We start from the raw sequence: 25,436 nt of genomic DNA, 5'->3' as shown, positions 1-25,436 counted from the left end.
GCTGGGACGGGCTGTGCTGGGGCTGCCGGCCGCATTTCGGGGAGGCAATGGGGGCCGCTGCCGGCACTGCTGCCTTGCTCCAGGCCTTGCTGCTCCTCGGGGGGCCGCACTCAGCCCCCACCCTGGGGCTCCTCCAGGACCCCCCCACCGTGTACGAGGGACCCCCTGGCAGCTACTTTGGCTTTGCCCTGGATTTCCACATGGCCGAGGGCAGGTAGGGAGTCACTGGGGTGCTGGGGCTGGGCACGGCACCTGTCCCCCCCACCCTGACACCCGCTCTGCCCACCCCAGGCCCAGCGTGGTGGTGGGGGCACCCCGCGCCAACACCTCCCAGCCCGACGTGGCTCAGCCCGGCGCCGTCTTCCTCTGCTCCTGGCCCCCCGGCAAGACCCCCTGCCGCCCCCTCGACATCGACACTACGGGTGCGTGGGTGCCACGGGGTGATGGGTGGGCGTGGGGGGGCTGCTGGCCCAGCACGCTCCCCCTCTCCTGCTCCCCCAGGAGATGAGACCGAGATCCAAAGCACCTTGGAGCTCCACACCTACAAGTCGCACCAGTGGCTGGGGGCGTCCGTCACCAGCTGGAACGGCAAACTGGTGGTGGGTGCACCTGGCAGACGGGTGGGCACTGTTGGGTGAGGGTGGGGGTGGGGGTGGGAGTGGGGTGGGCACCCACCCTGTCCCTGTCCCCAGGCCTGTGCCCCGTTGCAGCACTGGAACGCGATGTACAGGGAGCAGGAGGCTTTCCGCACCCCGACGGGCGCCTGCTTCGTGGGTGCCCCCGGGCTGCAGCGCATCGCCTGGTACTCGCCCTGCCGCGACCGGCTCATGGCCAGCACCTACCGCGAGAGCTACTACGGTGAGGGTGGGTGGGTGGGTGGGGGCAGTGGCTGCCCCCCACCCTGGGTGGGTCTGACCCTGCCCTGTACCTGCAGCCTATGACAAGCGCTACTGCGAGATTGGCTTCAGCGCGGCTGTCACCCCGGTGAGATGGGTGCTGGGGGGGGGCAGCGTGCCCGGGGTCCCCACAGGGATGCAGAGGGTGTGGCTGGATGTGGGTGTTGGGGATGCCAGGGCAGGGGATGCTGGAATGGGGATGTGGAATGGGGATGCTCGGGTGAGGGTGCTGGGGTAGGGGATGCCGTGGAGGAGGTGCTGAGGTGGGGGGTGCCAGGGTGGGGGTGCTGGGGTGGGGGATGCCACAGAGGGGGTGCTGGGGTGGGGGTGCCGGGGTGGGGGATGCCACAGAGGGGGTGCTGGGGTGGGGGATGCCACAGAAGGGGTGCCAGGGTGGGGGTGCCGGGGTGGGGGATGCCGGGGTGGGGGATGCCACAGAGGGGGTGCTGGGGTAGGGGTGCCGGGGTGGGGGATGCCACAGAGGGGGTGCTGGGGTAGGGGTGCCGGGGTGGGGGATGCCACAGAAGGGGTGCCGGGGTGGGGGATGCCACAGAGGGGGTGCTGGGGTAGGGGTGCCGGGGTGGGGGATGCCACAGAAGGGGTGCCGGGGTGGGGGATGCCACAGAGGGGGTGCTGGGGTGGGGGTGCCGGGGTGGGGGATGCCACAGAGGGGGTGCTGGGGTAGGGGATGCTGGGGTGAGGGATGTCAGGATGAGGATGCCAGGGTGAGGGTGCCCCAGGGTGGATGCTGACACCAGCTCATCCTGCAGGACGGCATGCTGGTGCTGGGTGCCCCTGGCGGGTACTACTTCATGGGTGAGTTCTGCCTGCCGGGCACTGCCACCTGGGCTGGCCAGTGCCGGGGTACCCACCTTCGGGTGGGCACGGCAGGAGGAGGGTACCCCGGATGGGACAACGTGTAGGTGCCACCTGCAGCAGTACTGGCAGCCCAGGGCAGGTGCCAGCGGGTGCCCTGTGAGCGCTGGTTCCCACCCCGGTGTTCCCCAGGTCTCCTGTACTTGGTGGAGGTGGACACCATCCTCAGCCGCTTCCACGGCAAGTCCCTGCTGTGGCCGGAGCGCCCGGGGCGCCCCACGGAGCAGCCGGCGTACATGGACTATGGGGACGGGTACCGGGGTGAGCGGTGGGCGTTGGACAGCCTGGCCCCATAGCCAGCTCACGTGGGGGATGACAGGGGTCACCAGTGCCCATCTCCCTGCAGGGTACTCGGTGGCCGTGGGCGAGTTCGATGACGATCCCAAAACCAAAGGTACGGCCAGGCAGGTGCAGGGGACTGGGCCACATGTGGGGGGGGGGAGGAGCCAGACCCTGGGCACCCCCTGGGCTTCAGGGTGCCCTCCCAAGGGCTCTGGGACATGGGTTGTGCCAGCTCAGGAGTCCTGCCTGCCTCTGTGCCCCCGTGCCCACCCCAGTGCTGGGGGGTATCTCTGTGCCCACCCCAGTGCCAGGGGTACCTCTGTGCCCCTGTGCCCACCCCAGTGCTGGGGGTACCTCTGTGCCCCCGTGCCCACCCCTGTGCCAGGAGGGTACCCCAATGCCCACCCAAGTGCCATGGTGGGGGCACTCAGGGTTCTCATCCCCCGCAGAGTTCGTCGTGGGGGTCCCCGACAAGAGCAACACGAGGGGTGAGGTGAGTGGTGCCGAGCGCCCGCTGCCCGGCTGTGTGGGGATGCCTGGTGGTGGGGACACTGCCATGGCCGGGCACCCCGGGGTGGGACCCCGGGATGGGTACAGGGACAGGGCCTGATGCTGCTCTGGGCAGGTGGAGATCTTCAGTGTGGGGGTGACCCTGCGCCAGCTGCAGGGCATCACCAGCGAGCAGGTATGCCCCCGCCCCCACGTGCCAGCGCCCCCCAGCACCCCCAGCACCCTGCCCACTGCCCCATCACCCCCAGTGCCTGTTCCACTGCCCCCACTGCCCCCCTTATCCCACTGTCCCCTTCCAGCACCCCATGGCTCCCTGGTGCCCACTGACACCCTGCTCAGTGCCCCATCACCCCACAGCATCCAGCTGCCCCCCCAGTGCTCTACAGCACCCCAGCACCCCCTATCGCCCCCAGCACCCAACTGCCCCCCCTCACCCCACCACCCCTGTCACCCAGCGCACCCCATGGTGCCCCCAGCACAACACCCACCCTGTGTCCCCCCCGTGCCACCCCCCACCCTTCCATTTTCCAGGTGGCATCATACTTCGGGCACACGGTGGCTGTGGCTGACGTCAACGGGGATGGGTGAGAGCAAGGACTGCCCCCCCCCATCCCCCGTGGGGGCACCCTAGGGTGCTGCCCCCTGCCTGGCACACCCCTGGGTGCGACCAGTCCCCAAACCTGGGGACCCTGACCCTGACCCCCACGCTGGGTGCAGGAAGGACGATGTGCTGGTGGGTGCCCCCCTGTACATGGCCCGGCGCCCCGACGGCCAGCGCAGCGAGGTGGGCCGCCTCTATGTCTATCTGAGCGGGGGGCATAGACGCCTCGCCCAGACCCCGCAGACCCTGACAGGCACCCACCCTTACGGCCGCTTCGCCGCCGCCATCGCCAGCCTCGGGGACCTGGACAAGGACGGCTACGGCGGTAACATCGGCCTGGCACGGGGGTGGTGGGGAGGGGGGGCTGTGCCAGGGGACGTGCCACCCCTCCAGTGCCTGCTCTAACCATTGGGGAAACAGGCAGGAGCAGCCGGGTGGGTCGTGGTGACGGGCTGGGGCACCCGGTGGGTGCTCATGTGCCCTGTGTCCCCAGACGTGGCCGTGGGTGCCCCGTTGGCGGGAGATGGTGGCAGCGGGCAGGTCTTCATCTTCCGTGGGCAGAGCGAGGGATTGATGCCGGTGCCCACGCAGCGCCTCGACAGCCCCTTCCCTGGCCCAGCCGCCTTCGGCTTCGCCCTGCGTGGTGCCACCGACCTGGATGGCAATGGCTACCTGGGTACGGCCCCGCCATGTGGCCACCGCTGTGCCACCCGATGCCACCCATCCCATCACCAACCCCCTGCTTGTTCCCCCCGCAGATCTGCTGGTGGGGGCTTACGGGGCGGCCAAGGTGGCTGTGTACTGGTGAGTGCCCGTCCTGCAGGCTCTGGTGGCAGCACGGCCTGGGGGTCCCTGCCCGCGTCCCCGGGCACTCAGCTCTGTCCCCGTGTCCCAGGGGACAGCCTGTGGTGGTGGCCCAGACCCAGCTGAGCGTCCCTGATGGTCTGAACCCTGAGATCCTGGCGTGTGTCCTGCCTGACTCTGGCGCCCGTGTCAGCTGGTGAGCCATGTGGCGGGCACACCACTGCCATGGGGACACTGGCAGCATGGGGACATCGCTCTGGGGATGGCGGCAGGTCCCTGAGCACCCATGGGTGCTATCCCCCTTGCAGCTTCCCCGTGGTGCTGTGCGTCAGCGTGACGGGTCAGAGCATCCCCCAGAGCATCCGTGAGTGCCGGCATCACCCGGGGAGGGGACAAGGGGCACTGCCGGGGTGTCACCAGGGGTGGTACTGGTGCCATGCCCCGCTGCCTGCTGTGCCCTGCCAGGCCTTGACGCCGAGCTGCAGCTGGACAGGCTGAAGCCCAAGCTGTCCCGGAGGGTCCTGCTGCTGCAGGGCCACCAGTCGTCCTGGCTTGAGGCGCTGGTGCTTTCCCCGGGGACACCCCCCCTGTGCCACAACCTCACCGCCTACCTGCGGGTATGGGGACGGTGCCAGCATGAGTTGGCAAGGGTGGGGACAGTGGTGTGCCCAGGGCAAGGAGGGTGGGGGACAGGGATGGGGACAGTGGCATGTCCAGCCAGGATGGGGACCAGGGTGGGGGTGGGAGAACCCCCCAGCTCCAGAAGGGTGGGGGACAGGGATGGGATCAGTAGAGTCCCCAGCCCGTGAGGGTAGGGGCCCTGGGGTGGAGTGGGTGCTGGGTGCCCATGGGGGTGCTCTGCCCATGGGTGTCCCCAGGATGAGGCCGACTTCAAGGACAAGCTGAGCCCCGTCGCCCTGAGCCTGAGCCTGGCACTGCCCGCCGGGACCCTGGGGCTGGTGCTGTACGGGGACACCCTGGTGCAGGCCCAGGTAGGGGGGGACGCGGCTGAGCTGGGGACATCGCCGCAGTGCCCCGGGGTGGGCACGTCCCCATGGCTGGGCTGGGGCATGTGTGGGTAGCCTCAGCCCGGGGCACCCGCTGCCACTGCTGTGCTCCAGCCCCACAGCCTCCAGCCTGTCCCCAGTGTCCCCAGCCCCTCCCTGGGACATAGCCCCTGCCCTCCCCGCTGTCCCCAGTGTCCCTGTGGGATGTCCCCCCTGCTTCCCCCACTGTCCCAAATGACTCCTCAGGATTTGTGTCCCCTCACCCCCCGCTGCCCCCAGCACGCCCCCAGGATACGTCCCCTACCTCCCTGCTGTCCCCAGTCTCTCCCTGGGATATCCCTGCTGCTGTCCCTGCTCCCTCCTTGGGGCATCCCCCCAGTATGCCCTGCTGTCCCCAGTCCCTCCCTTGGATATCCCCTCTGTACCCCACCCCCATACCCCGTCCCTCCCCAGCATGCCTGCTCAGTAACGCCCCACTGTCCCCAGTCCCTCCCCAGGACATACCCCCTGTACCCCCCTACTGTCCCCAGTCCCTCCCTTGGATGTCCCCTCTGTACCCCACTCCCATCCCCAATCACTCCCCAGGATGTCCCCCAGCACCCCCCTACTGTCCCTAATCCCTCCCCAGGGTGTCCCCCCAGTGCCCCCCTACTGTCCCTAATCCCTCCCCAGGATGTCCCCCCAGTGCCCCCCTACTGTCCCTACTCCCTCCCCAGGATGTCCCCCCAGTGCCCCTCAATGTCCCCAGTCCCTCCCCAGGATGTCCCCCCAGTGCCCCCCTACTGTCCCTAATCCCTCCCCAGGATGTCCCCCCAGTACCCCCCTACTGTCCCTACTCCCTCCCCAGGATGTCCCCCCAGTGCCCCCCTACTGTCCCCAGTCCCTCCCCAGGATGTCCCCCCAGTGCCCCCCTACTGTCCCTAATCCCTCCCCAGGATGTCCCCCCAGTGCCCCTCAATGTCCCCAGTCCCTCCCCAGGATGTCCCCCCAGTGCCCCCCTACTGTCCCCAGTCCCTCCCCAGGATGTCCCCCCAGTGCCCCCCTACTGTCCCTACTCCCTCCCCAGGATGTCCCCCCAGTGCCCCCCAATGTCCCCGATCTGCCCCTGGGATCTGCCCCTACCCTCCCTGCTCTCCCCATTACCTCCCCAGGATGTCCCCTCTGTACCTTCTGTTGTCCCCAACGGCTGCCCATCCCGCACCCCCCCCACTGTCCCCCTGTCCCTCCCGTCTCCCCCTCCCTCCCAGACCCACATCATACTGGAGGACTGTGGTGAGGACAACCTCTGCATCCCCGACCTCCGCCTGGCCGCCGACACGTGAGCGCCCGGCTGGGTGAGGGTGGGTGCCCAGTGTCACCCAGGGGTGCTGACCCCTGTCCCTTTGTCCCCCCCCAAGGCCCAGCAGGCGCCTGCTCATCGGGGCGGAGGCCGCGCTGCGCCTGCGCGCCAACACCAGCAATGAGGGCGAAGGGGCCTTCGAGGCCGAGCTGCGGGTGCAGCTGCCCCCCGGCACCCACTACCAGGCAGCCCGTAGCAACATCCTGGTGGGTTCCTGGTGGGGGGGTGCGTGGGGTGGGGGAGCTCGCACCCTGCCCTTGGGCCCTGTGCGTCCCCGGGGTTGTTGGTGCATGGGGGGGGGTCCATGCTCTCTCACCCCTGGCTGTGTGTCGTCCCCCCCCACAGGGGCAGGAGAAGCTGAGCTGCAACCCCAAGAAGGAGAACGGGAGCCACGTGGTGCTCTGCGAGCTGGGCAACCCCATGAAAGCAGGTGCCCAGGTAAGGGGATGTGGGGTCCCCCCGCTGAGCCCATCACCCTGGCGTCGGGGCTGGGCACGGCCAGCGGTGGTTGGTCACCCACACATCCTCCCGCTGACCCCCCCAGATCACCGTGGACATGGAGCTGAGCGTGTCCGGCCTGGAGGACATGGGCGATGCCATCACCTTCCAGCTCCAGCTGCGGAGGTGACACAGTGCCAACCCCCTGTGGCCCTGTCCCCTGCCCACCGTGTGGACCCGGGCGCCCGGGACTCGGTGGCCTCAGTGTGTCCCCAAACTTACCCCACCATGTCCCCACAGCAAGAACAGCCCCAGCCCTACCAATGTGTCAGTGACGGTGCCCGTGGAGGCGCAGGCGGCAATGGAGCTGCGTGGGTGAGGGTCTGGGGGTGCACGGGGGACTGGGGGGACCGTGGGGGGACACTGACCCCCCTCTCTCCTGCCAGCAACTCCCTGCCCGCCACCACGGTGCTGCCCACGAGCTGGCACAGGGTGGAGGGCAGCCGGCGGCTCGAGGACCACGGCATCAAGGTGGAGCACGTCTACCAGGTAGGATGCTGCACCCATGGGTGCCCGGGGGACTGTCCCCAATGTCCCCTCCCTGGTGTCACCTCACCATCCTCCCGCAGCTCCACAACAAGGGTCCCAGCACCGTCAGCGGGGTCACGCTGCGCCTCGCTGTCCCCAGCCAGCTGGGCGGCCGCTTCCTGCTCTACCTGCTGGAGCTGGGCACCGAGGGGGGCATGAGCTGCACCAACCCGCCCGGCCTCAACGCCGAGCAGGTAGGGCGCTGCCCGGGGACCGGCACCCACCCGCTGGGTGCTGGGTGGGTGTTACGGCGGTGCCCCTTCCCCCCCTTATCGCCTTCCAGCTGGAGATCCCCCGACCCACAGGCGCAGCACCCCAGAATGGCACCCACCAGCGGGAGCGCAGGGAGGTGGAGGAGCTGCTGGGTGCTGAGCTGGAGAAGCCCGTGTCCGTGGTGAGAGGGGGCTCCCTGGGGACCTGCGGCCCATGATGGGTGCGGGGGGCTGGGGTGGTGCCCCCCGGGGTGCTGGGGTGGGGTCAGGGTGACGCCCGCCGTGTCCTGCAGGACTGCAGCAACGCCACATGCGTGAGCATTGCCTGCCAGGTGCCCAGCCTGGCCAAGGACCAGCGGGTACTGGTGAGCGTCCGCGCCCTGCTCTGGATGGACACCCTGCAGCAGGTATTGTCCCCGTTGGGGACAGGGTGGCACTGTGTCCCCAGGGTGTCCCCAGGGTGTCCCTGCCGTGTCCCCTCCTGCACGGTGGTTCCTGGGGACCTGCAGAGAGCAGCCCTGGGGATGCGGGGTGTGGGGTCATGGGTGCCCCATTGGCTGCCAGCACCCCTGACACCATGTCCCCCGTGTCCCTACTTGTCCCCATGTCCGTCCTCAGCGGGAGCACCTCCTGAAGCAGTTCCTCATCCAGTCACGAGCCTGGTTCAACACCTCGTCCATGCCCTACCGCGTCCGGCCCCTTGTCCTGCCTGCCGGGGAGGCCACGGTAGGACCTGCACAGGCACAGGGGACACGGGGACAGGCTCTGGTGGCGGCAGCGTCACCCACCCATCCCTCTGCAGGCTGTCACCGAGGTGGTGCGCACCAGTCCTGGGGGCGAGGGGGCTGTGCCGGTGTGGTGGGTGGTGCTGGGGGTCCTCGCTGGGCTCCTGCTCCTCACCCTCCTCATCCTCCTCATGTGGAAGGTGAGTGGACAGGGGGACGATGACACTGGGGACACTGGTGACACATCCCCCACACCCCCACACCCCCCTGTGGTTGTGGGACCCTGATGGCACTGGAGGGACCTGTGAAATGGGAGACACAGCCCTGGGGGTGGGAGGCACAGGGTAGGGGGCAGCACCTGGGGTGATGCCATGCGGTCCCACGGGGGTGATGCCATGGGGTCTCCCAGGGGGGATGCTCTGGGGTCCCCAGGGACTGATGCCGTGGGGTCCCCCGGGGCCGGGCTCTCACCATGTCCCTCCTCCAGATGGGTTTCTTCAAGAGGACGCGGCCACCTGCCGAGGACACAGAGGAGCTGGCGCCCAACCAGGCCCAGGAGCCAGGGGGTGCCCAGGGCTAGCGGGGTACCCCAGGGTGACCCTGCACCACTGCCCCATGGCATGTCCCCCAGCCCCCATGCCCCAGCACCCCTCGGTGTCTGTGGGGTCCAGCTCCTGGACAATAAATCTCTGCCTGGCACTGTGGTGGTTCCCATGGGGTGCCATGGGGGTGCCCCCCCAGGACCTGTGCTATGGAGAGGGGCCTGGGGAGGGGACAGGACACACATGGGGGTAAATAAGGAGTTGGGGGGAGTGCCTTTTGGGGACCTCCGTGTGCCTTTTGGGGCACCCCAGGGGCCTGTGTGCCTCCACAAAGGCCTGATGTGTGGGTGCTGGGAGGCGGGGGGGGGGGGGTGCTGGGGGGCAGGAGGGGTGCAGGGGGCTGCTGGAGGGCAGGAAATAGGGGTCGAGGATTGGGGGCGGGGTTGGTACCAGGTGGGTGCCAGGGCTGGAGGGAGATGGGTGTGGTGGCAGTGTTGGGGTGTCAGTGCTGGGGGGTCGGTACCGGGGTGGTTGGTGCTGGGGCGTTCAGTGTTGGGGTGCCAGTGGTTGGGGGGCGTTAGGGCCGGGGCGCTGCGGTGGTACCGTGGGGGCAGCCCCGGGGTGCCGGTACCGGGGGTGTCAGTGCTGGCAGTGGGGGCCGGTGCCAGCGCTGGGCGGGGGCGGTGCTGATGCTGGGCGCTGGTGCTGGTACCGGGGTCAGTCCCGGGATGCCGATACCGGTAGTGGGGGTCAGTCCCGGGATGCCAGTGCTGTACCGGGAGTGGGTATGGGGGGGGGGGGGTCGGTGCTGGGACGGGGGGCCGCGGCCGGGGTGTCAGTGCCAGTGCCAGGGTCAGTACCGGGGTGCCGGGGGCGGAGCTCGGGCCGGGGCCGGGGCGGGCCCGGGGGGCGGGGCGGGCCCGGGGGGCGGGGCGGGGGCCGGGGCGGGGCGGGCCCGGGGGGCGGGGCCGGGCCCGGGGGCGGGGCGGGGCCCGGGGCGGGGCGGGCCCGGGGGGCGGGGCCGGGCCCGGGGGCGGGGCGGGGCCCGGGGCGGGGCGGGCCCGGGGGGCGGGGCGGGGGCCGGGGCGGGGCGGGCCGCCGTGCCCGGCGGCTCCGGCAGGTGGAGCCCGGTCCCCGCGGCGGCGGCGGGCGGAGCGGAGCGGGCCGGGCCGGGCGGGCCGGGCATGGCGGGGTAACGGCGCGGAGCGATCATGCGGCCCCGCCGCCTCCTGCCGCCGCTGCCGGTGCTGCTGCTGCTGGTGGCCGCGGGCGGGCGGCGGGTGCGGGGCGCGGCGGAGCCGGGAGCGCACGGTGAGAGCGGCCTTTGTGTGCGGGGGCGGCGGCGGGAGGCGCCCGCCCCCGCCCCGGCCCGCCCCGACCCCCGCCCCGACCCCCGCCGGCCCCTCCATCCCCCCCCGGCCCCGCCTGCTTCACCCCCATCCCGCCGGGAACGGGCCCCCCCCCCACGTCCCCGGTGCCCCCCTCCCCGGTGCCCCCCCCTCCGTGCCCGCCCCCCCGGCTGGTGGCCGTCCGTCTCCGGCTGGCTGTTTGTCTGACCACCCCACCCGTCTTCCCGCCCCCCCGTTTGACCGTCCGTCTCCCCCCATCTCGGGCGGTTCTCGCCACCGGCGGGCACAGAGTGCTGGGAGGGGGGTCCTGGGGAGCGCCTAGGGGTGCGAGAGGGTGGGTGGGGGTCCCTGGCAGTGCCACGGGGTGCATCTGGGTGGGTGGGGGGCGCGGACGGAACTCGGGGGTGCAAGAGGGTGGGGTGGTCTCAGGCCATGGGGTGCAGGTGGGTGGGTGGGAGCCCCGGGCGGCGCCATGGGGTGCAACGCGATGGGTGGGGGTCGCAGGCCAGGGGGTGAAGGAAGGTGGGTGGGGGTCCTGGGCAGAGCTTGAGGGTGCAGGATGTTGGGTGGGGGTCCCAGGCAATGGGGTGCAGGGTGGTGGGTGGGGGTCTTGGACAAAGGTTGGGGTTGAAGGATGGTGGATGGGGGTCTTGAGCAGCACCAGGGGATGCAACATGGTGGGGGGGGGGGGGGCCCGGGCCAGGGCGTACAGGAGGAAGGTGGGTGGGTGGTGGTCCTGAACAGCACCCGGGGGTGCAGGATGGTGGGGAGCGTCCTGGGTGGGGTGCGGTGATCACCCTATTGCAGGTGCCTCTGCCCGCTCCTGGCAGGCAGGGTGGGCCTTCGGGTGCAGTGTGCCACTTTGGGGTCCCCATGGCTCTCCGTGACCCCCCACCCCCACCCCAAACCCTCCTGGCAGTGCCCTTGTGCCAGGGGGAGGTGTGCCCGGGTGTGAGGTGGGGAGCAGTGGGGCGAGGGGGGTCCCTGACCCCGGCATGCCCGCGGCTCAGCTGGAGCCACCCGTGCCCATCCCCATGGGGTGGCAGCGGTGACAGGGCGCAGGGCCGGATGTCTGGGTCCCACTCCCATCCCAGGGCTACCCATTATGGAGCCATGGGGTCATACCGGGAGGAACTGGGAGGCTGGTGGGGTGCCAGCATGCCCCGCGGTGGCTCTGCCATGGGCTGGGGGCCCCTTGGTGGTAGTAGGGGGCTTGTGCCCATGGAGGCAGAGAGTGGGGAGGGGGGCGGTGTATCCCCCCGCACTGGGGAGTGGCACCTTGGCCCCCCCCCCCCCGGAGGACAGCAGGGGTGGCCGTCGGTGCCAGCTGTCCCCCAGCAGCTGTGGGTGGCCGGCATGTGGCTGCAGGGACATTCCTGCCCCCTGGGTGCCGGCTGTCCCCGGTATGTGGGGGGACAACCCCAGTCACACCCCCCCACCCCAATGTCCGACCCCCCCCCCCCCCGTGCATCACAGCAGCTGCTGCAAATTCCTCCCCTGGTCCGTTGCAACATCTGGGCAACATCTGGGCTGGGGGGTGGGTGGTCCAGTGATGCGGGGGCTTTTGGGGGGCAGGATGCTGCCAGAGGGGAGCACGGGGTCCCGAAAGCACCCGGGGCTGTGGGATGAAGGAGGTCGTTGCCAGGGTGACGGCGCCCGAGCCGGGCCGGCTGCCAAGGGCTGCGGGCTCATGCGCAGGATGGCGCCGGTACGGGGGGGTGCCGGGGGCAGCGGGGGGTGTGGGGTCCCCCTACCCCCCTCAGCCGTGCCCATTCCTGCCCTGCATCAGGAACTGGGGTGGGGAACCTGTCCCTGGGCTGCCGGTGGGGCCCGCTGGGGTGGAGACCCTCCAAACTCATGACATGTGTGAGCTGCACCCTGAGGGAGAAGGGCCCTGCCTGGCCCCTTGCAGTGGATTTTGGGAGGGACACACTTGAGTGCACCCACCCCGTGTGGGCACAGCACCCTGCAGCAATACCCCCCTGCCCCTTGGTCCACCCACTTTGGGGGGCACAGGGTGGGCGCAGGGATGATGCCCACGCCTCCCCTGCCGGTGCCTGCTGTCCTGCTGGATGGTGCCCCTGAACCTGCCAGCAAGGTGCCTGCCACGCTGCTGGGGTGGCACCTGGAACCTTACTGGGGTGCTGCCCAGGACCCACCAGGGCGGTGGCCGTGACCCACTGGGATGGGTCCCACCACCCTGCTGAGGTGGTGCCCCCTACCCCATCCACCGGGCATGCTGGGGCGGGTGGTGGGGGCTTCCCACCGTCATGTGGGGTGCCCGCACCCATGCGTCACCCGTGTCCCCGCAGAGGTGCTGCTGAAGGTGCAGGTGTACGAGAGTGGGACGCTGGCCCCGCTGGCCCAGGCCGCCCTGGAGGTCTTCGGCAACCGCAGCTCGCTGGCAGCCGGCACCACCGACCACGAGGGCGCCGGCGTCCTGCCCGTCCCCTACCGCCTGGGCACCTGGGTCCTTGTCACCGCCGCCCGCCGCGGCTACGTCACCGCCTCTGTCCCCTGGCGCGTCAACAAGCTGCCGCGTGAGTGACTGGGACCCCCCAGACTTTATGGGGGGACCCCAATCCCTTACTGGGGGGCTCTGAGCCCTTATGGGGTGGCCCAATCCCTTGCTGGGGGGCTTTGACCCATTATGGGGAATCCCCATGCCTTAATGGGGGGCTCTGAGCCCTTACTGGGGACCACAACCCCTTACTGGGGGCTCTGAATCCTTATGGGGGACCCCAACCTGTTACTGAGAGGACTCTGATCCCTTATTGGGGGGACCCCAACCCGTTACTGGGGGGATCTGACCCTTATGGGGGGACCCCAACCCCTTATTGGGGAGCTTTTGATCCTTTATGGGGGTCCCCAGTCCCTTCCTGGGGGGCTCTGAGCTTTTATGGGGTGGCTCAATCCCTTTTTAGGGGGCTTTGAACCCTTATGGGGGACCCCAACCCCTTACTGGGGGCTCTGAGCCCTATGGGGGACCCTAACCCCTTACTGGGGGGGCTCTGAACTCTTATGGGGGCTTCAAGCCCTTACCAAGTGGCTCTGAATCCTTATGGGGGACCCCAGTCCCTTACCTGGGGCCCTGAGCCCTCACAGGGGCCCCCAACTTTTTATTTGGGAATTTTGAGCCCTTACTGGGGGGCTCCAATCCCTTACTGGGGGGCTCTGAGCCCTCACAGGGGGCCCCATCTCTTTACTGGGGGGGGCTCTGAATCTTCACTGTGGGTGTGCGTTCCTTATGGGGGACCCCGATCTCTTACAGGGGCCCTGACCCCTTACTGGGGGAACTGGTCCTTTATGGGGAGCCTCAGTCCCTTATGGGGGGGCCCAAGCCCTTAATGGGGTCCCTCATTTCTCCCTTACTTGGCGGTGGGGCTCCAGTCTCTTACTGGGGGCCCTTGACCCCTTCCCAGGGACCCCCAGTCCCTTACTGGGACCCCAGTCCCTTCCTGGGGACCCCAAAGGGCTTTTGGGGAGGGGATCCTGTACAGAGGGGTGTTTGGGGTGGGTCTGGCCCCGTCAAGAGGGGATGGGCATGTCCTGGTGACCCCGAAGGCCCCCCCATCCCTGTGCAGGGGGAGCCGGGAGGGACACCCTGGGCTGGGCGCCAGCCCTTGTCCCCAGGGCCGTCGCGGGGTGGGGGGGGAGCGCAGGGCGGCGTCGATGGGGTCACCTTGCTGGGGGGGTGGGACACGTGGGAGCGCTCAGAGGGGGGGCATGCAAGGCTGGGGGGTGCGCAGGGGTGGAGGTGTGCAAGGATGGGGGTGCATGTGGTGGGTGAGGCGGGGGATTTGGGGTGTGCAAGGATTGTGGGTGTGCAAGGGAATGGTGGCAGGCGGGGACTGGGGGTGCGGAGGGTGTGTGCGAGGGCTGGGGTGCAGGGGGTGTGTGCAAAGGTAGGAGTGCAGGATCGTGGTGCGAGGATCGGGGTGTGCAAGGGTCAGGGTGTATGGGGTGTGCAAGAATTGGGGTGTGCGGGGTTGCGCGGGGTGCATGGCGTGTGCGAGGCCTGGGGATGCGCATGGGTGTGCCAGGACTGGCGGTGTGCGAGGGCACCGTGGCATACAGGGACGGGGAGGTGGGGTGTGTGCGCAAGAATTGGGGTGTGTGGGGTGTGCAAGGATGGGGTTGCGCAGGGGGTGCCGCCACCCTGCCTGCCCCCACCTATCCCTCCCTGTCCCCATGTCCATCCCACTCCTTGCTGCCCTATTCCCCCCCTCCACCCACCCGTGGGGCTCTGCTGGGCCCATCATCCCCTCTCCCCATCACCCCCCACCCTCCCCCTCCTCCCTAGCCCCATCCCCCAACTGGGGGGAGGGGCTGGGCAGGTATTTTGGGGTTCTCCCCATCACCGCTCCCCTTGCAGTCTACGCCTCCATCAGCCTCTACCTGCTCCCAGAGCGCCCCGCCACCCTCATCCTCTACGAAGACCTGGTCCAAATCCTCCTGGGATCCCCAGGTGAGCGACAGGGATGGAGGGAGGGGTGACGCCACCTGCTCTGGGTGCTGCCACCCACCCTGTGTCCCCCGCGCAGGTGCCCGGGGACAGCCGTGGGCGCAGTTCCCGCGGCGGGCAGCCCGCCTGCCCCGCAGCTCCACATACAGCCAGCTCGCCGCGTCCCTCACCGCCGCCACTGGCCCCAGCCTGGCCCGCACCTTCCCCGCCTTCCTCGGGGCCGAGCAGGACGGCAGCGGTACGGGGACACCGGGGGGACTTGGGGACACCCCCCTCCCCCCCATGAGGTGATCCCGTATGTATGTCACCCGTCCCTTGTCCCCGCAGCCAATGCCACCTGGCTGGAGCTGGCACCCGTGGCGGCTCTCAGCGTCCATCTCTTCACTGGGAACGGGACCGAGGTGCCGCTGGCCGGCCCTGTCCAGCTGTCTGTCCCTCTGGCCCCCGACGCTGGGCCCGTGGTGGCCACCAGTGTGCCAGCCTGGAGGTTTGACCCCAAGAGCGGTGAGTGCTGGTTGAGGCGGGTGGCAGAGGGGTGGCACTGCTCCTGCCGGGGGGTGGCGGCGGTGGGGGTGATGATTTTGGGGGGGGGTCTCAGCCCACCTGGGGTGGGGGATGGCCGTGTCTCCCTACAGGGCTGTGGGTGCGTAACGGGACGGGGCTGATCCGTAAGGAAGGCCGGCAGCTCTACTGGACCTTCGTCTCCTCCCAGCTGGGGTACTGGGCAGCGGCTCTGCCCTCTCCCAGCACAGGTAGGGTGACACCCATGGGTGCTCCCTTTCCCCGTGGCTCTGGGGGGGGTGGGGGGTGGGGGGTGTGGCAGCACCCCAGGGTGAATGGGGGGGATGTGTGGGAGGGGGTGAATGACACCCACCCCATGGGCCGTCGGTGGGTGCAGCCCCTGGGCTGCGCTTACTGTTGGGGGCTGCCCCCCAGGGCTGGTGGCGATGGCGGCAGGTGTGACGGACATCACCACCTACCACACCATCTTCCTGCTCACCATCCTGGGCGCGCTGGCCCTGCTCGTCCTCATCCTCCTCTGCCTCCTCATCTACTACTGCAGGTCAGCACCCCCACCCGGCACCCTTGGGATCCCAATTATGGCGGGGTAGAGGCCCACCTGGCACCCTTGGGTATCCTACAGCTGGGTGGGGGGGGGGTGGTGGTGGAACCAGGATTCCCCGCCACCCCTGGGTGCCCTATAGCTGGCTATGGGGGAGCCACCACCTTCTGGCACCCCCAGGGTGTCCTATAGCTGGCTGGATTCCCCCTCCCAGCACGTGAGGGAGGTGGGTGGGGAACCCCAGCACCCTCCTGCCGTGGGGTGACCCCCCCCATCGCCGTCTCCCCGCAGGCGGCGGTGCCTGAAGCCGCGCGCACAGCACCGCAAGCTGCCGCTGCCGGGGCCGCTGGACGCCGCCCGACGGGACCAGGCCACCTCGGTGTCCCAGCTGGACCTCCTCTGCGGCGGCAGCCACCTGGAGACGGCGTCCTCGGGGGGGGACACTGACCTCCCCACCCCCAGTTTGCCCCCCACTACCCGTGACCTCCCCACCACCCGGCCGGACTTCTTCCAACCGCCGGCCCCCCCCCAGCTCCGTGCCGGTCCCCGGACCCCCGCCGGCACCCTGGCCCCCCGCCGCCGCCAGCCCCCCGCGCCGGAGGACTATGGGCGCCCTGGGGAAGCCTTCGGCCTCAGGGCCGCCCGCTCAGTGGACGGGCTGCAGCCGCCAGACGAGCATCCCCGGGGGACCCCTGCTTTTCCCCCCCGGCCCCCTTCGCCCCCAGTGTTTTCCCGTTATGGAGGGCAGCCAACAGAGCACCCGCTGCCTGAGCCCCCCCCTCGCCCCCCCTCGCTGGCCCCCCCGGGTCCCCTCCTCCTCTGCGGCCCCTTGGACCGGGGTGGGGGGCCGGATGATGTTTACCGGGGAGTGATGCCCACCCTCCTCATCCCTGCCAGGTACATGCGCCTGGCCCCTGGCGAGCCGGAGGGTCCCCCCGAAACCGATGGGGGCCCCGGTTCGACGGTGGCAACAGCTGCACCCCCGGCCCCCCCATCTGCTGGGCAACCATTTGAGGAAGGGGAAAACTGGGGGGGAGCTCGTGCCCCCCAACCGGTGAGCGGCTCGGTGGCCATCCCGGTGCTGCTGGACGGGTCGGCGGTGGCCCAGCTCAACGGGGAGCTGCAAGCACTGGCAGGCCAGCAGTTATTAGAATTGGGGGGTCCCCCCCCTCCAAGAGCTTGGTTCGTCTCCTTGGACGGCCGTTCCTCCCAGGTCCGGCATTCCTACATCGACCTGCAGGGCGGCGAGAGGGGGTCCGGCCCCGCGCCCCCCCCCCGCCTCCCCCGGGGAGTCGGAGGTGGGGGGGAGGATGGCGGGACCCGACCCCCCCTTCCCGTCGCCTCCCCAGAGGACAGCTCGCTGGCCCCCTTGCTGGAAGCGGGGAGCGGGGGGCGGCGAGGGGGGGGCAGCGGGCGCAGCAGCGCCAGTGAAGCCCCCCGCGATTCCCTGACCAGCCCTGAAGAAGAGGCGCTGGCGGAGGCGGGCGAGGGGGGGGACGAAGGGGGCGACCGTAAAAGCCCCTGGCAGAAGCGGGAGGAGCGGCCGCTGATGGTCTTCAATGTCAAGTGAGTGCGGGGGGGGTCTGTGTCCTCGTGTCCTCTGGTCCCGGGGGTGGCGGGAGCTGTGGGACCCCGGGGGTGTGCACGCATGGCAGATACGCTGCTCCTGTGTCCCCTCCTGCCACCGTCCCAGCCACCACATTGTCCTGTCACCATCCTACCACCACCGCATCCCACCACCCCATCCCACCCTGCGCCCCCCCGGGGAGGTGGCAGAGGGACAAGCCCCACGTCACCTGTATCCCTCTGTGCTTGGGGTGTGTATTTTGTGTGTCCCCCCCCGGTGCCACCAGGCTCTGCCCTACCATGACATTACCATTCATCTCCCTGTCTTTTGTGGGGAGCAAGAACTGTGTCCCCCCCCAAGCCCTGAGGCATGTCCCTGCTTGTGTCCCTGCAGGGCAGGGGGGGCCGGCAGTGCCCCCCGGGCCAGCGGTGCCTCCAAGCTGCCGTAGGAGGTGGGGAGGGGGGGAGGGAGCCCTGCCTCCCCACCCAACCTCATCCCCCCCTCCTTGGCATTGGATTTTAATCGTGTTTCTAAACGTTTTCTACGTGGCGAGGAAGAGGAGGGGCCAGCTGGGGCTGGGCCAGCGGTGGGGGGAACATGGAGACCCCCCCTCCCTGGGCACTGCCTGCCCCCAGCCGGGCTGGGCACGTCCCTGCCTGTTCATTAGATGGCATTAATATATTAAAAAAAAAAAAAAAAAAGGAAAAAAAAGAAAAAACCTGCCTGCCTCTGCTTCCTCCCTCAGCTCCAGCCCCACCCCTGCAAGGAGCCAGGGGATGGGGGCTTGTCCTAGAAACCGTTTATTGGGGTGGGGGGCACCCAGGGGGGTCCCCAAGGCCATCAGAGCAGCACCCTGCGGGGCGCAGGCAGGTCCCAGCGCTGGGGGCTGCACCCCTGGCCCCCCCGGGTGCAGCGGGACCCCCTGGGGCAGCAGTGTCGGCCGTCGGAGCAGCAGGAGCCCTGTGGAGAGACGGGATGAGCGGAGGAGCAGCGGGGTGATGGCACCCAGAACCCCACCCTAATACCTCCCCACTAACCTGAGCATAGGGGCAGCACCCCCAGGAGCCCCCCCGGCTCCGGCAGCACTGCTGCCCGCCGCGGCAGGAGCGGGCGGCATCGCAGGGCACGGCGGCACCCAGCTCGGTGCCGGCGGCTCGCAGCAGGGCGGGTGGGGCGGTGGGTGGCTGGCGGGGGGGCAGGGGTGCTGGCAGCAGCGGGGTGGGGGCCAGCAGCTTCTCACAGCTCTGGGTGGCCACGTTGCAGGTGTAGCCCCGGGGGCAGCAGTGCTGGTGGTCTCTGCAGCAGACGGCCTGCCGAGGGGAAGCTGGGCTCAACGGGGGCGACAGGCGTCCGGGTGGCTGGGTGCCCCCTCAGCCACATGTACCCCCCCACCCCGCCACACAAGCCCTGCTCACGCCCAACAGCAGCCCCAGGGACTGTCAGACCCTGTCCCCAGGGTGCCCACAGAGCCCCCATAGAGGGGGCAGCAGTGATGGAAGTGGGGGCTCTTATCCCCAGACAACCCACAGCACTGCTCTGCCCCAAAGCCCCCCCATCCCATCCCATCCCCAACCCCTTGTGCCCCCACTCCCCAGACTCCTCTGGAGGACCCCCCATACCCGCCCCAGCGGGCAGCACCCCCATACCCACTCCAGCGGGCAGCACCCCCCATACCCGCCCCGGCGGGCAGCACCCCCCATACCTGCTCCAGCGGGCAGCACGCCCAGCTCCCCGAGCTCAGCTGGCAGCACGTGCTTCCATCGGGGCAGCTGGTCTTGTCATCGCACCGCACGTCCCCCGCCCGGGCCAGCGCCGGGGTCTTCTGCAGCCAGGGCCGGCGGCCCCCCCCCTCCTGCAGGCAGCTGCTGGACTCGGGGTCGCAGGTGTAGCCCTGGGGGCAGCAGTGCACGTGGTCGGGGCAGCAGACGGCCTGGGGGCGAGAAGGGGCTGAGCCCAGCCTGGACCCCTGGGGACCCCCAGTTTCATGCTGGGGACCCACAGGGGACAAACTGTGCCCCCTCCCTGCCTGTCCCTGCCCTCCCTTGTCCTCTGTCCCTGCCCTCCCAGCCTGGCTCCATCCACGTTTTGGGGATGGGGGACATGGGGACGCCCCCATCAGTCGTGAACCCTGCAGTGGGACACTTGGTGGTCCCCAAGCATCCTGGTGGCCTCGTGGCCCTTCATTGCGTCCCTCCACAGGAGCCCTAGACAGGTCCCAGTTAGCGGAGTGGGCCTGACTGGGGCGCATCAAAGGAGGCCGGTGTCACCCCCACCCCAGTGGGACACTGGCCCTCCCTCATCCACCCAGGGAAGGGTGGACATCGGCCATTGTCCCTACCCGCCCCGGCGGGCAGCAACCCCCATACCCGCCCCGGCGGGCAGGACCCCCCCATACCCACTCCGGCGGGCAGGAACCCCCATACCCGCCCCGGCGGGCAGCACCCCCCCATACCCGCCCCGGCGGGCAGCAACCCCCCATACCCGCCCCGGCGGGCAGCACCCCCCATACCCGCTCCAGCGGGCAGCACGCCCAGCTCCCCGAGCTCAGCTGGCAGCACGTGCTTCCATCGGGGCAGCTGGTCTTGTCATCGCACCGCACGTCCCCCGCCCGGGCCAGCGCCGGGGTCTTCTGCAGCCAGGGCCGGCGGCCCCCCCCCTCCTGCAGGCAGCTGCTGGACTCGGGGTCGCAGGTGTAGCCCTGGGGGCAGCAGTGCACGTGGTCGGGGCAGCAGACGGCCTGGGGGCGAGAAGGGGCTGAGCCCAGCCTGGACCCCTGGGGACCCCCAGTTTCATGCTGGGGACCCACAGGGGACAAACTGTGCCCCCTCCCTGCCTGTCCCTGCCCTCCCTTGTCCTCTGTCCCTGCCCTCCCAGCCTGGCTCCATCCACGTTTTGGGGATGGGGGACATGGGGACGCCCCCATCAGTCGTGAACCCTGCAGTGGGACACTTGGTGGTCCCCAAGCATCCTGGTGGCCTCGTGGCCCTTCATTGCGTCCCTCCACAGGAGCCCTAGACAGGTCCCAGTTAGCGGAGTGGGCCTGACTGGGGCGCATCAAAGGAGGCCGGTGTCACCCCCACCCCAGTGGGACACTGGCCCTCCCTCATCCACCCAGGGAAGGGTGGACATCGGCCATTGTCCCTACCCGCCCCGGCGGGCAGCAACCCCCATACCCGCCCCGGCGGGCAGGACCCCCCCATACCCACTCCGGCGGGCAGGAACCCCCATACCCGCCCCGGCGGGCAGCACCCCCCCATACCCGCCCCGGCGGGCAGCAACCCCCCATACCCGCCCCGGCGGGCAGCACCCCCCATACCCGCTCCAGCGGGCAGCACGCCCAGCTCCCCGAGCTCAGCTGGCAGCACGTGCTTCCATCGGGGCAGCTGGTCTTGTCATCGCACCGCACGTCCCCCGCCCGGGCCAGCGCCGGGGTCTTCTGCAGCCAGGGCCGGCGGCCCCCCCCCTCCTGCAGGCAGCTGCTGGACTCGGGGTCGCAGGTGTAGCCCTGGGGGCAGCAGTGCACGTGGTCGGGGCAGCAGACGGCCTGGGGGCGAGAAGGGGCTGAGCCCAGCCTGGACCCCTGGGGACCCCCAGTTTCATGCTGGGGACCCACAGGGGACAAACTGTGCCCCCTCCCTGCCTGTCCCTGCCCTCCCTTGTCCTCTGTCCCTGCCCTCCCAGCCTGGCTCCATCCACGTTTTGGGGATGGGGGACATGGGGACCCCCCCATCAGTCGTGAACCCTGCAGTGGGACACTTGGCGGTCCCCAAGCATCCTGGTGGCCTCGTGGCCCTTCATTGCGTCCCTCCACAGGAGCCCCAGACAGGTCCCAGTTAGCGGAGTGGGCCTGACTGGGGCGCATCAAAGGAGGCCGGTGTCACCCCCACCCCAGTGGGACACTGGCCCTCCCTCATCCACCCAGGGAAGGGTGGACATCGGCCATTGTCCCTACTGGGGGACAGCGGATATCTGGCATTGTCCCTCCAGGGCACACCTGCCCCATCCGATGGGGACAGGAGGTGGCAGTGTCCTGCTGAACATCCCCATGTCCCCAGGCCCTCTGCCTCAGCTGCCCAGGATCCCTGAGATGTGTCCCCCCTACAAGGACACCCTGTTCCCCCTGGTGTCAGCCCAGGCCGGGGCCCGCTGCTCCCCTGGGTGCGCCGCTCTGGCCCCTCCACCCTGCTGGGGACCCAGCATGTCCTTCTCCCCATACAGGGGCACCCTGTCCCTGTGGGCAGGACCCCCATACCTGCTCCAGCGGGCAGCACCCCCCATACCCGCCCCGGCGGGCAGGACCCCCCCATACCCGCCCCGGCGGGCAGCACCCCCCATACCCGCCCCGGCGGGCAGCACCCCCCCATACCTGCTCCAGCGGGCAGCACGCCCAGCTCCCCGAGCTCAGCTGGCAGCACGTGCTTCCATCGGGGCAGCTGGTCTTGTCATCGCACCGCACGTCCCCGGCCCGGGCCAGCGCCGGGGTCTTCTGCAGCCAGGGCCGGCGGCCCCCCCCCTCCTGCAGGCAGCTGCTGGACTCGGGGTCGCAGGTGTAGCCCTGGGGGCAGCAGTGCACGTGGTCGGGGCAGCAGACGGCCTGGGGGCGAGAAGGGGCTGAGCCCAGCCTGGACCCCTGGGGACCCCCAGTTCCATGCTGGGGACCCACAGGGGACAAACTGTGCCCCCTCCCTGCCTGTCCCTGCCCTCCCTTGTCCTCTGTCCCTGCCCTCCCAGCCTGGCTCCATCCACGTTTTGGGGATGGGGGACATGGGGACGCCCCCATCAGTCGTGAACCCCTGCAGTGGGACACTTGGCAGTCCCCAAGCATCCTGGTGGCCTCGTGGCCCTTCATTGCGTCCCTCCACAGGAGCCCCAGACAGGTCCCAGTTAGCAGAGTGGTTTTGATTGCGGCCCAGCAAAGGGGTCAAGTGTCACTGCCATGGGACATCAGCGGGGTGGGTGCCCTCCCTGTCCCTCCTGGGCGATAGGGAACATCTGCCCTCATCCCACCAGGGGACAAGGGACATCTCCCGCCCACCACACCCCGTACCTCCTCCATCGGGCAGCACCCCCAGGCCCCTGAGCTGAGCCGGCAGCACGTGTTTCCCTCGGGGCAGCTGGTCCGCTCGTCACACTTCACATCATGAGCTGGGGACAAGGGGGCAGTCAGAGCCAGTGTCCCCCTCCTCAGGCCGGGACAGGGGGTGGCTGCCCCCAAGAGGAGTCCTCACCTTTGGGCAGGGATGCCAGGGGCTGTGCCCAGTCCCCTGATGACGTGCAGGTGGAGCGCTCCAGGTCGCAGGCAGTGCCCTGCGGGCAGCAGTGCTGCCCGTCGCTGCAGCACACCGCCTGCCCAGGGAGAGCCCGCCGTCGGTGCCTGCCGGACCCCTGCCTGCCCCAGGGGCCCGGCGGCACTGCGGACAGGGTGGGCTGCCAGCATGGGGTGCCCGAAATGGGGTGCACGGCATGGGGTGCTCAGTGCAGGGTGCCTGACATGGGGTGGCTCAGGACAGGGTGCCCAGCTCAGGGTACGCAACACGTGGTGCTCAGGACAGGGTGCCCAGCGTGGGGTGCTCAGTATGCGCTGCCAGTACAGCCTGGCCAGTACAAGGTGGCCGGCATGGGGTGCTTGGGACACGGTGCGTGAATCAGGGTGCCCAGCATGGGGCGCTTGGTGTGGGGGTCTGGTATGGGGTGCCTGTTGTGGGTGCCTGGTATGGGATGTTTGGCAGAGGCTGCCCAGTGTGGGGTGCCTGGTGCAGGGTGTCCAGCGCGGGGTGTCCAGCGCGGGGCCAGCACTCACGTTTTGCAGGGGACAGCAGCCGTACTGCGCCGAGGGCATCTGGCAGCAGGTAGCACCGTCGGGACAAGCCGAGCGACCATCAGGACACAGCACCTGGCGCAGCGCGACTGTGGGGGACACACACACAAACACAAGCAGTGTCACCATGCCCCTTCCCCACCACCGTGTCCCCTCTGTGAGGACAGCGAGGACACCCCACCATGCAGAAGGGGACAGCTCTTACCTGCTGCTGGGGGCTTGCGCTTCCAGGCGGGGAACGCGGTGCCCATGGGGACATCACCGGTGGGTGACAGGCAGCGCCCGTGGGCCAGGTCGCAGACGGTGGCGTGGGGACAGCAGTGCACCTTGTCGGCACAGCACGAGGCCTGTGGGCACCGGATCTGCTCGTCACAGCGGTGTCCGCGTGATGTGTCCCCACCCAACATCCCCGTGTCCCTCCCCTGTACCTGAGGCATTGGGCAGCAGCCCCAGGTGCCACCGGCCGTCATGCAGCAGGTGGCATCATCAGGACACTCAGACTGTCCGTCGGGACAGGGGACAGCACGGGGGGCTGCAGAGAGCAGGAAAGGGGTGAGGGATCCCCATGCTCCCCACCCAGGCCCACCCATGGCTCCCCACCCACATGTGACACCTCTGTACCTGGGGATGTGATGCACAATTCACCATCGGTGCTACACTGGGTCCCTTGGGGACAACAGCGGCGGCCACCAGCGCAGGGGACACCCTTGGGGAAGAGAAGTGGGGGTGGGAGGGCTGTAGTGGTGGGGAAGCCCCCCCAAAATTGTGGAGTGGGGGGGAAACTGAGGCACGGCAGGTGGGCTCACCTCTGGCAGTGGGCAGCTGGCTCTGGCAGGGCACGGCAAGCCATCCTGGCACACTGCCGCGCTGCTGGCGGGCAGGACCTGGGGGGTACGGGGGGTTACCCATGGGTCGGGGCACCCCGTGTACCCCCCCCCCTCCCCCGGACCCTGGGCACTCACCGGGGTGGCAGGGCACGGCTGCCCGTCGGGGCATCGCAGCCAGGCACCGGCTCCAGTCAGAGCCAGCCACAGCGTCAGGAGGGTCCTCATGGTGCTGGGGGCACCTGCAGGCAGTGGACACCCCCCTGGCACCGCCGTGCCTCAGCTTCCCGCTCACCGAGGCAGGATGGGGGCAGGTCTCTGCCCCAGCCCTGCACCCCAGCTCTCGCTTCCCCTTTTGGCCGGGTGCTGGGAAAGCCCCAGTACCCCCTCCTCACTTAGGGCCGCCCCCCACCCCAGGATGCTGCAAGGAGCACCCAGGCGTGCTGCAGGGACCGCTGCGGTGTCTGGCACCCCAACCGCTGCCCGCAGCACCCTGATAACATCTTCCCGCAGAATAGGAAGCCAGCACTGCTGTTGGAGGGGGGCAACCCCCCCAGCCAGAACCTATGGGTGCTAAGGGCTGCCCTGCACCCCGCTACCGAGTCGGTCCCCCGCCCTGATGGCCCCCCTCCCCCTCCCACCCCCACTTCCACAATCACTTTCACTTCCCTCTCACCACGTGTCATCACCCCCCCCCTCGGCGGGTGTGTGGCCCAGTCCATGGGTGGTGGCGCCCCACGGGGGGGGGGACGTGGGTGCTGCCCCCCATATCCCCCCCCCCCGGCTCCCAGCAGGGGGGAAGCTGAGGCAGGCCTAGGCCCCACAGCCCCCCACACTGCCGGGACACGCCCTGGGGGGGCACCACCCCCGGGACCCGGTGTGGGACCCTGTGCTGGGGGGGGCGGGGGGGGGGGGCAGCCTCGTTCCTCCGGTGTCACTGCGCTGTCCCCCACACCCCCGAGACCCCCCAGGGCAGGGCAGGGACCCCCCGCGGCAGGGCAGGGCTGGGCACTCCGCACGGCCCCCACAGGGACACTGAGGGCCCAGACCCAGTGCTCCCAGTGCCCCCCAGTACCCCCCAGTGACCCCAGAATCCCCCATGACTCCCAGTGCCTCCCAGTGCCCTCCAGTGCCCTCCAGTGTCTCCCACTGCCCCGAGTGCCCCGGGACCCCCAGAGCCCCAAGGGACTCCCAGTGCCTCCCAGTATACCCCAATGCCCTCGGGATTCCCTCCCAGTGCTCGCAGGGACTCCCAGTACTTCCCAGTGCCCCCAGTGCTACCCTGTGACTCCCAGTGCCCCCCCCCGGACCTCACAGCGCCCCAAGGAATCCCAGTACTCCCAGTGTGCCCTGAGACTCCCAGTGCCTCCCAGTCACTCCCAGCGCACCCCAGTACCGCCCGCCCGCCCGCCCACTCCCGTGCGCGTGCCCGTGCCCGTGCCCGTACCTATACCCGGTGCCGGTGCCGGTGCCGGTCCCAGCCCCGCCGCGGGGGTCGCCGTGCCGGTCAGCCGCAAGCCCCACCCCCCG

At 69.8% G+C, this 25,436-nt stretch overlaps 3 protein-coding genes across 8 annotated transcripts; 2 read left to right on the top strand and 1 right to left on the bottom strand.

Annotated features, from left to right (window-relative positions):
* Positions 1–10: 10 nt before the first annotated feature.
* Positions 11–8,977, top strand: ITGA2B (integrin subunit alpha 2b). The gene is made up of 30 exons (XM_064473205.1): positions 11–214; positions 292–422; positions 502–599; positions 693–858; positions 935–984; positions 1,667–1,712; positions 1,905–2,033; positions 2,119–2,166; positions 2,504–2,547; positions 2,680–2,739; positions 3,096–3,148; positions 3,282–3,490; positions 3,659–3,841; positions 3,924–3,969; positions 4,061–4,165; positions 4,278–4,333; positions 4,435–4,586; positions 4,848–4,961; positions 6,224–6,294; positions 6,374–6,521; positions 6,661–6,753; positions 6,860–6,939; positions 7,054–7,128; positions 7,200–7,302; positions 7,383–7,535; positions 7,625–7,735; positions 7,847–7,960; positions 8,172–8,279; positions 8,356–8,478; positions 8,766–8,977. The coding sequence occupies exons 1-30, from the start codon at positions 48–50 to the stop codon at positions 8,856–8,858; spliced, it is 3,129 nt and encodes a 1,042-aa protein (XP_064329275.1). The 5' UTR covers positions 11–47; the 3' UTR covers positions 8,859–8,977.
* Positions 8,978–9,909: 932 nt separating this feature from the next.
* On the top strand, positions 9,910–17,940 carry FAM171A2 (family with sequence similarity 171 member A2). Its single transcript, XM_064472938.1, has 9 exons — positions 9,910–10,131; positions 12,482–12,709; positions 14,545–14,637; positions 14,714–14,872; positions 14,962–15,138; positions 15,270–15,386; positions 15,571–15,697; positions 15,989–17,263; positions 17,658–17,940. The coding sequence occupies exons 1-9, from the start codon at positions 10,032–10,034 to the stop codon at positions 17,710–17,712; spliced, it is 2,331 nt and encodes a 776-aa protein (XP_064329008.1). The 5' UTR covers positions 9,910–10,031; the 3' UTR covers positions 17,713–17,940.
* Positions 17,941–18,048: 108 nt separating this feature from the next.
* Positions 18,049–25,436, bottom strand: GRN (granulin precursor). Of its 6 annotated transcripts, none has more exons than XM_064472940.1 (15): positions 25,360–25,436; positions 24,045–24,169; positions 23,889–23,966; positions 23,704–23,788; positions 23,511–23,614; positions 23,288–23,429; positions 23,065–23,171; positions 22,493–22,610; positions 22,312–22,409; positions 21,631–21,858; positions 20,581–20,808; positions 19,774–20,001; positions 18,967–19,194; positions 18,302–18,574; positions 18,049–18,224 (listed from the first exon to the last, which is right to left on the bottom strand). In XM_064472940.1, the coding sequence occupies exons 2-15, from the start codon at positions 24,132–24,134 to the stop codon at positions 18,105–18,107; spliced, it is 2,127 nt and encodes a 708-aa protein (XP_064329010.1). In that variant the 5' UTR covers positions 24,135–24,169; positions 25,360–25,436; the 3' UTR covers positions 18,049–18,104. The 6 variants fall into 6 exon arrangements, with proteins under 6 accessions (XP_064329010.1, XP_064329012.1, XP_064329009.1 ...); XM_064472942.1 differs by having other exon boundaries at positions 24,045–24,148; XM_064472939.1 differs by having other exon boundaries at positions 25,354–25,424.

The sequence above is a fragment of the Phalacrocorax carbo genome, chromosome 25, assembly GCF_963921805.1.
Source record: "Phalacrocorax carbo chromosome 25, bPhaCar2.1, whole genome shotgun sequence".
Classification (NCBI taxonomy): domain Eukaryota; kingdom Metazoa; phylum Chordata; class Aves; order Suliformes; family Phalacrocoracidae; genus Phalacrocorax; species Phalacrocorax carbo.
This window is presented reverse-complemented; position numbering and strand designations above follow the sequence as displayed.

Coding starts and splice junctions, on each gene's coding strand:
- GRN (XM_064472940.1), bottom strand. CDS start 24,134: ATGAGGACCCTCCTGACGCTGTGGCTGGCTCTGACTGGAGCCGGTGCC. Junction 23,789..23,888: donor CCAGCTGCCCACTGCCAGAG/GTGAGCCCACCT, acceptor CTCTTCCCCAAG/GGTGTCCCCTGCGCTGGTGG. Junction 19,195..19,773: donor CGTGCTGCCCGCTGGAGCGG/GTATGGGGGGTG, acceptor TCTCGCCCCCAG/GCCGTCTGCTGCCCCGACCA.
- ITGA2B (XM_064473205.1), top strand. CDS start 48: ATGGGGGCCGCTGCCGGCACTGCTGCCTTGCTCCAGGCCTTGCTGCTC. Junction 600..692: donor GCTGGAACGGCAAACTGGTG/GTGGGTGCACCT, acceptor CCCTGTCCCCAG/GCCTGTGCCCCGTTGCAGCA. Junction 2,740..3,095: donor AGGGCATCACCAGCGAGCAG/GTATGCCCCCGC, acceptor TCCATTTTCCAG/GTGGCATCATACTTCGGGCA.
- FAM171A2 (XM_064472938.1), top strand. CDS start 10,032: ATGCGGCCCCGCCGCCTCCTGCCGCCGCTGCCGGTGCTGCTGCTGCTG. Junction 14,873..14,961: donor GGCCGAGCAGGACGGCAGCG/GTACGGGGACAC, acceptor TTGTCCCCGCAG/CCAATGCCACCTGGCTGGAG. Junction 15,139..15,269: donor GAGGTTTGACCCCAAGAGCG/GTGAGTGCTGGT, acceptor GTCTCCCTACAG/GGCTGTGGGTGCGTAACGGG.